This window comes from Gigantopelta aegis, chromosome 4, assembly GCF_016097555.1.
Source record: "Gigantopelta aegis isolate Gae_Host chromosome 4, Gae_host_genome, whole genome shotgun sequence".
NCBI lineage: Eukaryota > Metazoa > Mollusca > Gastropoda > Neomphalida > Peltospiridae > Gigantopelta > Gigantopelta aegis.
The window spans coordinates 77,897,080-77,909,387 of NC_054702.1; the positions used below are offsets into that span (position 1 = coordinate 77,897,080).

Genomic DNA, 12,308 nt, shown 5'->3' on the forward strand with positions numbered 1-12,308 from the left:
TATCCTGTCTAGGATGTGCATATAAAAGATCTCTTGCTACTAATAAACAAATGTAGTGAGTTTTCTCTCTAAGACTATATGTCAAAATTACCAAATGTTTCACATCCAACAGCCGATGATGTGCTTTAGTGGTGTCGTTAAACAAAACAAACATGAACTCTAAACCACTTACCTGGAGGTTCTAGAGAGATGGGAACATTATTCTGTAGATCTTTTGATGGCAGAATGAAAGATCCCCACAGTGCCTAGAAATATACAAATTATAATGATCTTGTAAATAACTGTGCTCTGTCACCTATACAAGCAATATAATAAAACATCAAGTAAATAAGCACTACAAGTAGATAAAGATAGAATATAGAGTTAAAACTGGTGTCACACTTGTATGAAAGTATGACAGTTATTATAAAACAAAACAAAATCTAATAAAAAATATTTTGCAGTATATTAACACCAACAAAAAATTCACCTAGTAAATGACTCCATAATACTTATCAATTAAGAGTGTTGTTTTACATAACTCTATTCCTCTAAACCACTGGTTTAAAATGATTACCTGCAACACCGGTGTATCAACAGTGTATGTTGTGACGACAACTTTAGCTCCATCCTGCCCACCGCGACTCCACACCACAGTCTTACCACTCACGTACAACTCTTCGTCAAACCTTTTACCCTCGTTATCACTCGCATCATGAAATATCCACTGTTCTTTCTGAAAACAAACACACATTTATTATTTATCACCCAAAAGGGCATAGAGATGCAGGGAAGATTTTGTCAACTTTCTCTAGGGAAAGAAAGATCACTTTTTTGTGAAGGCAATGCTGTGATGTTGTCCTTACTCAACAAAGATTTGTGAAGAACAACATGTAAAATGGGGGGAACATCGCTTGTTAGTGGGGGAGGGATTAAAATAGTTTAAGAACCACTGAGCACTCTATATACATGTATGTATTATGTTTGTACTTGATGAATGCATGAAATGACAAAACTGACTGATTCATTATATAAGTGATGTCATGTCATATGATAACAGTTACAATACACCTACTTTGCCTGTGTCATGAAGAGAGATGTCTCGGAATGACTTGAGAAGTGGAAGTCCATGGTCTGCGTGAAATGTGTTGATGCCCTGAAGTCGGAGTTGAAACTGACCAGGATGATAACGCATGTACTCTCTCCCAAATGGAATAAAATCCTGGGTCTCGCAGGCTGCTATCATATCATCTGAATCCAGTGTGACTGCTGATAGTGTATCACACCAGCATAATAATCTGAAAATATAACCAACATTGCAACAGTGACCATAATTTTGTTTTCATGAGTTTTCAAAAAAGGAAATGGCTTTATAGTGTTGTCCTGTTAAATTTTGAACTGTGGTAAATTATTTTAATGTTAATAAATAATAAACAGATATGAAAATCTAGTTGCCAGGACCAAATTTGGTTTCCATTCAAGTTTGTTGTTGGGTTGTTCACATACATTGTATTGGTCTATTCTTTTAGATATTTTGTCCACATCCCTAAGTGTATTATGCTTTAAAGTCTGTTCAGTTTTTTGGGTTTTTTGCTTTATTGAGACAACTGATTATTTTCTTATTGCTCCTCTGTAGTGAAATTAATCAAGTTATCTTGTATCAAGACTATGCCAGTGCAGAAACCAAAATGCCATAAGTGCCGTTTTCTTATTATGGTATGTATTACAGTTTTATTTATTTCTAAACCGAATACTTTTTTAATTGCACACAAACATCTTATTTTTTGTTATTTCCAAAACACTGTTACTCTTTTTCTTACGTCAACCAAACCAAAATTATTTACAAAACACATATTTATAGATGGGACAGACTATGTCACCAATATTAGATGGTGTTACACTTTTTATTACTAGATTGAATTCCTTTTGCATCCACATTTTTTTTTTTTTTTTACATTAATCGGTAGGAATATATTATATTTTATGTATCATCATTGAAAAACAAAGAATATTATTTCCTTAAGTATAGTATTCAAGTTTTTAAATTTAATAATTAGCTGAACACAGTTTGTCACATCAATGGTGCAAGGTTTTATCATCATCATGTTTGTTTGAAACATATTTTATTGTATATAATACACAAAAGGATTGGGCACAAGTTATTCAAACTACGAGGCCCTCTCCTAATTACAAATATTATAACATTACTGGCGACTACTATTACTACAAATACTTGAAACAAAGTAAATACATAAAACATAAAGCAAGACAAATTAACAATGCAGATAAAGTGAAACTGGAAGAAAGACTACAATAAATATTCAGAACAAAGTTAATACATAGAATATCAAGCAAAACAGATTTATAGTGTGAATAAAGTGCTAAAAAAAAATATAATAATAAAAAATAAAATAAAAATGGGGAAACTAAAGTAGTTTATCTTTCTAATCAGGCTTTGAAGTGAGATGGTCAATAAATTCCACACATTTTGATATATTTTTATCAAGTCATAATTTACTTATCTAATCATTTATTAAACTATATTTTATTAAATTAATCTTTGTTTGTTTAATGTATTTTTGAACATAATGAAATATTTGCTTGTTTGTGTTGTCACTTAATGTGGTTCTACCTTTCAGTACTAACTGGAGGTTTATTAGTACACAAATGTACTTAAAGAGTCTAATACATGTTGTCTTTGCTGGGTATAAAGTTTACACTGAAAGAAGTAATGGAAGCTGCTCTCATAATGATACCCACATTTGCAGGATGGATCTGTAACTAGTCCACAGCGATATAAATCAGGATTTAAGATACTACAAGCATGCCTTAATCTTGCATATAAGATATTTTCCATTCGATTTCCACATAAGTGGAATGAAAGCACTTTGTAACCTTGTAACCATCATCATCATGATGACGCAGGGGTTTCCCCAGGGCCGTTAGGCGTAGCGGCCCGACACGCCTTGGTCCGTAAAGTAAGCACTTTGACAGCATGGAAGCGCCTTAAATCAATTGCCGCTACGCCTTGATTTGAAGTGCTTTAGAAAACCAATTTTCACAAGTACGAGTGTGGCAGTCGACTACCTCTTGCATACAACTTGTGTACCAGTATATCAAGCACACCTAATTACTATGACAGATAAAACACTTCCTAAATACCTAACAACTGCTCACAACTGGTGTTTAGTAATTTTACCACATCTACTGGGACCGCTAATCCGTCAGGAAGGCGCTTATGCGTAACGCGATTCCCGTGCCGAGCAATCAAGCTTCAAGGCCGATCAAAGAAGATGCCCACTTACAGAATTAACTGTACCATTTAACTGAATAAACGATAGGTGAAGCACTTTTTACAGTTAAGTTGGCAATTAATCATTTCTATCCTAACATCCCCTTCCCAAAACTCCCACACACTGAAAACAGCCAAGGCTTGCGCTGTTGGTAGACAAATTAGCTATTGGCTAATTAAAAATTATTTTTAAGAAATATGGCTAATAAAATTTGCAAGTGGCTAAAATTTTGGCTAAACCATTTTCTATCTTCTGATGTGAACAAACGGTTACATAATCTATCCGACAGCTCAAACATAATAATAATACCAAATATTCAATTAGCGTAATAGCGATCTCGCGACCAGTAACGAGAAAATCCAGAATACAGCCTAGGCGTTATGATGTTTGTTTATTTTAATAATCACTGTTATTAATTGTAACGGCATGCATTCGACATGTATGACAGGAATGTGACGGTAATTCAATGTCTGGAAGATCTGTAACTTGTTATTTTAACTTTGTAAAGTCTTTGAACCAAAGTAATAAAAACAAACCAACAATGCGTGTCAAGTTGAATACACATGTTAGTTAAGGGCCGAAAGACATGTAGGCTATCCCAAGAGCTGAGTTCAGCCAGATCGAGCGAAAACAAAACGTTCGCTACACTGGTTTGTGAGCTTCACGTTGGACACCAACCAAATAGATTGCGAACGTCAGGAAGAACGTTCGTTGGCTGAACTGAGGAAAGCTCTCGACACGAATATATGTCACACTTCAGAATCAGCTGACACTCACGTGTCAAGAGGCTTCATTGCGGACATTGAACAATACGATTACACAGAAGTAAATCTTGATGTAAATTTGTAGAAAAACAATAGTTATTTCGATCAATGAATACCTAACGGCAGTTTCATTTATTTCCTTTGTCTTTGTTAATTTTGTACCTATGGTCGAGAGATCGCGTCGTGGGTAATGAACATGCAGTATTTATACAAATTGCAGTTAAACGTACACTGAATTAGTTTACAATAATCATATTTGTTAGATAATGTTAGATATATATTTGTAAGACTGTGAGGTGACATTTAATAAGTTAGCTGGATTTTAAAAAGACTGTAAATTTTAATTTTATTAACGGTTTTTATTTTATTTATTTTTATTTTTTATATATGGAATATACTGTGAAGTCGGCATTCTTAGCCTAGGTATTTTACAAGCAGAAATCACAAGAAGCAGTTAACACGACGCTGAAATCAACAGCAACAACATGGCACAAATTATGAAATTGTTGGGGGTGGGGAATTGATGGGTTACTTTAAAAAAAAGAAATTTAAAAAGAGCATGATTAGCTGGATTGAAGGCAAACACTTAACTGTTTTCAACCCACCACCCCACTTATTATGGCTTGATTTGTGTTATGCTGATGCTAAAAATGTAAGTGCCTTAAAAAAAATCCTGGGGAAAGGCCTGTGACCATCATGTGTTCATTATTATTTTTATTTTTTTTGGGAGGGGATATGAATAGCGAATATCTTTTTCAATTTCCATGACTGAAAGTGGAACAGTTAGGATTCTGACAGTGACATCCCATCATCAACATGTGTCCTATTTTTTTAAGTAGAATGATTGCAGCCAGTTTGAACTTCATAATCATTGCTAATAAAATTAAAAATACAGCACTGACGTAGGAAACGGGGGGGGGGGGGGCAGGCAAGGGGGAATTTAAGATATTTTGCTTTATATTCGTTTTATAATAGTGTAAAAGTGTGCAAGTATAAAAGTGTCCCCCCCCCCCCCCCCCACACACACACATACTTTTTGGCACCTTCCTACGCTCGTGTGCAGTGTATTAAATCTAAAATATGTGCAGACAAATTAGAGATCTACTGAAATCAAACACACTATCTGTATTAATGCAAAACAATATCTGTAAAACAACATACAAATATAAAGATATTAATTTAGTTTGATTTCTTTAAAATCTCAATTATTTTCCGCCATCGATGCTTGGTTGGTTGGTTGGAAATTCCTCCGCCTTCTGTGGAGCCCCGCAGAAACTGCGTCCCTTGTATATAGGTTCCATTGTACCAAATCAATTTCTTTTGCCGATAATGTTAACATTTACTAATATAACTGATATAACCAGCGTAACAACACACCCAGGCAGTCCCGTTCTGGACGGAAGAGCCAGTTGAGGCCGACACCTGCGTCCATGACAGGCGTGCGCTACAACAGCTTGTTCTGAATGTGTACGTAAAACCCTATGACCATGACCATGACACCCAGTTAGTACACCAATAAAAGGTGTGAGTGTGCATGTGTGGTCGGGGGTAGAGGCCTGGTAGCTGTGCCTGAACATGAAGGTATTTTTTGACAATATAAATGTGGATTATATATATATATATAATTTGTGTTTTGCCGGAGCCAAGCTGATGAATTGGTGTATTGCCGGAGCCAAGCTGATGAATTGGTGTTTTGCCGGAGCCAAGCTGATGAATTGGTGTTTGCCAGTAAACTGTATTCGAATCATAAGTAGACAAGAGGTTGTCATTTGCGACAATGTCACATGTAGGCACAAGCCTACAACACACAATGTAGTTCGTAATACCCATTTATCAAATTATCATAATCTTAAGAGTAATATTTTATTTGGTGATCCAAGTTTTTATATATAAGAATTTTACTGTTCATTTCAGTTTGTGTTGTATTTTGGTTGTAAAAATGTAAAGTGTGTTTTATTTAACGACGCCACTAGAGCACATTGATTTTTTTTTATCTTATCATCGACTATTGGACGTCAAACATATGGTCATTCTGACACTGTTTTTTTAGAGGAAACCCGCTGCCTCTTTTACGACAGGCAGCAAGGGATCTTTTATTTGTGCTTCCCACAGGCAGGATAGCACAAACCATGGCATTTGTTGAACCAGTTATGGATCACTGGTCGGTGCAAGTGGTTTACACCTACCCATTGAGCCTTGCGGAGCACTCACTCAGGGTTTGGAGTCGGTATCTGGATTAAAAATCTCATGTCTCGTATGGGATCCGAACCCAGTACCTACCAGCCTGTAGACCGATGGCCTAACCACGACGCCACCGAGGCCGGTTATTTTGGTTGTAGTCTAGATATCTATGTATCCTAAGCTTAGGTGAGCTACAGTCATCGAAGTAGTAGATCCTTGTGTAGTATATATCTTCAGGCGCACGTGCAGGACTTTTAGCGGGGGGGGGGGGGGGGGGGTTAGATTGTGGAGAGCAAAATGTATAGTATGTATGTCGTTATACATGCTCCAGTGGAAAATATATTAAACAAAGAAAATGTGTCTGGTCAGGTGGGTTTCGACCCTCAAAAGCCTTCCCTGCACACGCACCTGGTCTTAGAATGTTGATGATATTTCTGGTGTGTTTGGAATGAACTATTTCTAAAGCAGTGAATTGATTGTGGTTGATGAAATGTCCACATCTCCAACTTCTGTTTTATACATGCATTTATTAATAACGCATGTTTCAGAAACATTAAAATGCTTAAATTTATGTCGGCTTGATTGTAATTTGTATGTGCTGCTAAGAACTTTTAATAATTATCAAAAGAAAAACCAAGGAATAGTCAAGAATATTTTTAACAGTATTGTGACTGCTCCAATTCAAGTATCACTGTCAGGTGTGTTGCTTGTAGGACTAGCTATAACTTTCCAAGAAGATACAGCGTCCCTCCTGCTTCACACGTGGGAGGACTGATTCTCACAAGGCTGATTCTAAGACAAATTTAGACTTGCACAAAACAAAGCTCATAATAACCTGTTTGTTTAAGAAGCATTTCGCTATTTTGGATATTTAACAAAATATATATGTCAAGTAAAGCAAATTAATGCATTTATTGTGGTCGATGGATGGCATATCTAATTGTAGACATTCCTTGCATTGGTGGTGGTATGGGACATTCACACTGCAGTTTTACTGGTCACCTGTTGTAAAACGTTTAGATGTGCACATTTATCAACCAATTATTGCTCTGTGCATATTTTATGATCATCTAGTGCACTATAGTATATCATACTAACCATGCTATAAACTAAGATGGCTCTAAAAAAAAATCATACATTGAACTTGTTATTGCATAGCTGACTTGGAAGTGTTACAGTTCGTAAAATATTTGACTGCATATAAGCGCCGGAAGATTGTAACAGCTGGGAGTGGGAAAACGTATATTTATATTAATTCGATTTTCAACTGCAGGAACTGAATCCTTTTCGACCAAGGAAATAAAGGATGCGTCTTCTTTTGTAAAAGAGTAGATTCGTTGTTTATCAGTTTTTAAAGGATTTCTGGACAAGGTCCCTTCCATCCAACTTGGACCGAATTCATATGTCAAATTTTCTGTTTACGATTCTTGGGCAAATCTTCTTCTATCAAATTTCTCACTAGGAAGACCAACCTAACCCTTCTGCATACATACTATATAATTATGTAGAGAATTATAATATACCGTTAATTGTAAAAGCTAATGTAATATTTACTGGTGTCGGATATACGTAGTGGTGATGGAAACGTTCTAGAGGAAACTGGCCACAAAGACGTATCGGTGAAAACTAATTGGATGCATTGATGGGGTGGGGGTAATGACCAGAGCCGCGTTCTACGAAGATATTTTAGCGCTAAGATCATCTAAAATGCATACATTGTACTTACCTTAAATATTTAAAGTGATCTTAGCTGCAACATCGCTTTGTGGAACGAGACTCTGAGCCTAGTTTTACAAAGTGATCTTAGCGCTAAGATCACCTGAAGTGCGAAACCACCGTATACAAAATGCCTTGTAAAATGTTGTTTACTGGATTTACATATCAATATCATCACACCGCTTTGACGAGTAACGGAATTAATAAAAGGAATGAAGTGGTGAGCTAGTTTGTAAATCAATAATGCCAACCATGCGATGTCATATGTATCAGTTCCTACGACTGCCCCTATCTTATTTGCCTAGCTGGATATTATCCAAAAGGCTGTTAGATATTATATCATTCATTCTTATACCAAGAATATATATATTTGTTTACTTTAAAATCAAATATGGGAACCATTACTGGCATTAGATAGAAAACATCGTGAAAAACCATTTATAGTCAGTCTGTACAGTAGTACATTCCTGCACAAGTACATAGTTCAGTGTATGGAAGCAATGCTGTAAAACTTTTGAAAGATCTGCATGCCTCCTTGCAGACACTGACCAGTGAACGAAAATGTGTTACACCCACTGACAAATTTGAATGGAAAATTTGAATTTATTTTGCCTTTTGTTCTCCTAGGCTGGTGGCAGTGGTATTATGCTATAGTTTTTTTCATGTCATAGACAATCCGTGATTCATAAAGAGCTAAAGTATGAAAATTGGCAATTGTAGATGCCACAGCACGAGTGTCAGCCGATCAGATCAGTACTAGTCTGTGCACAATGGGAAGTATGTAACAGTAATAGTCTTGTCACCTTCTTCATGACCACACAGTGCCAGGTCAGGTCACACGGTACACTCACACTCACACAGCACTGAAACCTATATTTTTGTGTGCTGTACATCTTCCCATCTGTGGAAAGCATTGAAATGTATTGCGATTAATACTGATACAACTCAATCTTATATTTATTCACTTGGAGAAACCTGTCAGTTTTTATAACTGAAGTAGACATGAAGATCCCCGATTTCGTTTCTGCCTCACTGAACTCTTTAGGCTGTTGCTATATTGACTATGACGGAACCATCCTACACTTTACATTTTGGACTGAAATCAATAAAAAAATTGAGGGATTTGCTATAAAATATATCCTGCTTAAACCATAATATGGGCATACTAAAAGAAATTTATATTTTTCTTCAACTTGAACCTATAATAGGATAAATAAATGAAGGAATCTGAAAATAGAGCAGAGACAAAACACAAACAAAAACAAACCAATATAATAATTTAAACAGGGGTAGGTTGACCAAATCTTGATTAATTCAAGCACGCCTATATCCACAAACATATAGAAATAACAAAACCCATGCCATGAATTTTTTTTCAATACAACAATGGGCAATAGTGTTAAGTACCCCAATTTCTTTTAATAGATCAAAACCTGCTTAAGCCGGTTTAAACACTACACAAGAGCATAAGCCTACACAGTTTTGGTATTATGCATGGTTATTGTAATGAATTAAATGAAAACAAAATGAAAAGAAATTGAATAACAGAAATAATTTTATTGCAAGAACACAGAAACATCCATTAACATAAACATTTGTATGTCCATGTGTATCACAGTACATGTGTAGTAAACTGAATGTCGTACAGAACAAACGATAACTAGGTTGAGTGTGAAATACTGACTTACTACACCTAAACAGACTTCTAACATCTATACACCTAGGGAAAAGTGTGGTTTACTTCTGTCAGCAAAGATGTACAGACTGTTTGTGTTATATATATTAACTTATCACTGTGGTTTTAAACACTTGCTATATATACGTTATATAAATGCCAAATTAATACAGACGTTTCTGTTATAAATATGCAAATGTATAAACAATGAAAAATAATTAAATTAATAAACAAATCTGAAATAACTTAAGTGAACAGACAGAATGTTCTTTACATATGATTATAAATATTTAGAAACAAACTCAGTATATCTTACTAGACTTAATAGTACAATGTATATCTTACTAGACTTAATAGTACAATGTATATCTTACTAGACTTAATAGTACAATGTATATCTTACTAGGCTCAACCGTCACAAAAATAACTGATGCGGTCAAGGTCATTCTGTCAAAATAATAAATATATGGAGTCAAAAATATGTATTTTGTTTTATAATAAATTATTATTATTTCTCAAACTCCAGATACAGTTAACCAACTGAGATATAACTTTTGCAAACAAGATGGATTGGCACATCTGTGGATACATATAAATCTACTACATCGATCTATCTGTACAAACAAGATGATATAATTACACCAGAGTACTTGAATACAACTTTGTATATATATTCTGTTATATAATTTGCTGTTATGCCAAATGCAGCTAAATACAAATACATTTTAATTTTAATCAAAGAAACACAGCAAACCTTGCTAACTTAAAAGGCAAAAGATATGTGATAAAGATTGCTATATTAAAATAAAATAAATTAATTCAATTTTAAAAATAAAAACTAGTATACAAGTTATATATTCCGATACTGGCATATAAATGTGTATATCGATGTACATCTACATGCAACTGGGAAAAGATTCAAGTAAAATGCTAAAAAGCTAATGCATAGATTAATTAATAAAAATATGCTAAAGAAAAATAAACACTATTTATATATAATGAGCAGCTTTATTTATGAGCAATGTTATTACATTAAAACAGTTGAGCAATAACACCTATGCTAGTATAACAAATGCAATTGTATTTATCACACAGATGATTGACTAAATGTGACATTTACACAGAATTAGTCATATTGCAGTGTAGTTATCTTTAGTTTAATTACCACTAATCATATAAACAAAAGACTTAAATTTGATTTTGTATATGCTTAATGCTTAAAACTAAAATAGTAAAAAAAAATAATAATTTATAAAAGAAGAAAAAAAGAAGTACTGTAAATGAAATATTATCTGAATGAATGAATGATAACCGATTCATTGTGTTCAAAAACCATAACAACCATTTACCATAAAAATCTTCAGAGAACTGATATACTGAATTAGAAAATCCTATTAACAAATATGAGATCAGTTGTGCATGGAAGCATTTATGACACAAATTCTTATACAATATTAACTGAATTAATATTATTATGTTAACCAAAACAACAACATCTAATAATCTTTAATGATTATTATTTTAAACTATATAACAATAACATTTAATGATATATATGACTCTATTATATATATTAAACAGTAAAATACTAATAACATCTCAAATATTCATAACATTTAATAATAATAATAATAACACTTAATAATATTTATAGACTCTTTAAAGAAATAAACAATTTTTATTTTTATTTGTGAATTAACATACAAATATACCAACTCTGGTTAGGTTTATTTACAAGCAGTTTCCCTTCTCCCACTGTCAGTGTTCAATTGTTCAATTTTAATTTAATTATTTTTAACAGAAAATATATTTAACATGGATTGAGCATCAAGTTTATAGATTTTCAGTAAAAATATTTGTGAACTGTGTGGTCCCTATGACTAGTTTAAGGCAGAGCCTACCATTACATATATGTGAGACCAAACACCAGCATGCAGTAGGTAGATGAAAATGCATAGTACAGTGTCACCTAGGGATTTGTAATTTTTGCAAAATGTGGCCACAAAGAAATATTTTGCAACATGGCCATACACAAATATACATACATCTATAAATGATTTTTACATTTAAAGCACTAATATACATAAATAACAAATTATGGACGGAATCAACAGTAAGGCTCTGAATAATAATGCAATGTTGTTAAATAATGTAACTGACAAATACAAGTTCTATGTTCAAATATAGTTTTTTGTAGATTCATTCGGTTGTCTGCACAGAAAGATTTGATTGTAACTTAGTGACAGGAATTTATGTTGCTGTGACTGTGCAAAAACAAAACTCATCTGAAAAGACCTGGATAGATGAAGAGGGCAGGTCAAGGGGAGTTGGGAGGTGAAAATGTGGCATTATTGTTATTATTAATAAAATCTAATTTGAGTGTCACCCAAACCATCAATGTGATTAATTTCAATATTCCTCAGAATAATATTTTGAAGGCATAAACAATACATTTACAATGCAATGTGGAAATTCTGTAGAAGATTTGTTAATAAGTGATACCAATACTTGGTAAATGGGAAAATTTAAAGAAACATTTTATTTGACAAAATCTGAACCCATATTTAGGATTAAGGACCTTAAAATATAAACTACAGTTTTTGTTCAGCTTGGTTCAACACATTAATTCCAAACAAAAAACTACACACATCTGGATTATATGTACAAAACAATTAAATATTCTATAAAGATTTTTTTTTC

General features: G+C 33.7%; 1 protein-coding gene across 1 annotated transcript in view; it reads right to left on the reverse strand.

Moving 5' to 3' along the window:
* LOC121371152 (anaphase-promoting complex subunit 1-like) overlaps positions 1 to 5,284 on the reverse strand; it is a 51,453-nt gene extending 46,169 nt beyond the window's left edge. Inside the window, exons 1-4 of the mRNA XM_041496822.1 lie at positions 5,198 to 5,284; positions 1,055 to 1,277; positions 557 to 715; positions 173 to 245 (exon numbers count right to left, since the gene is read on the reverse strand). Coding sequence (XP_041352756.1) covers positions 173 to 245; positions 557 to 715; positions 1,055 to 1,225 — 403 coding nt within the window. The 5' untranslated portion in view covers positions 1,226 to 1,277; positions 5,198 to 5,284. The remainder of the gene's footprint in view (positions 1 to 172; positions 246 to 556; positions 716 to 1,054; positions 1,278 to 5,197) is intronic.
* Between the last annotated feature and the right edge of the window lie 7,024 nt (positions 5,285 to 12,308).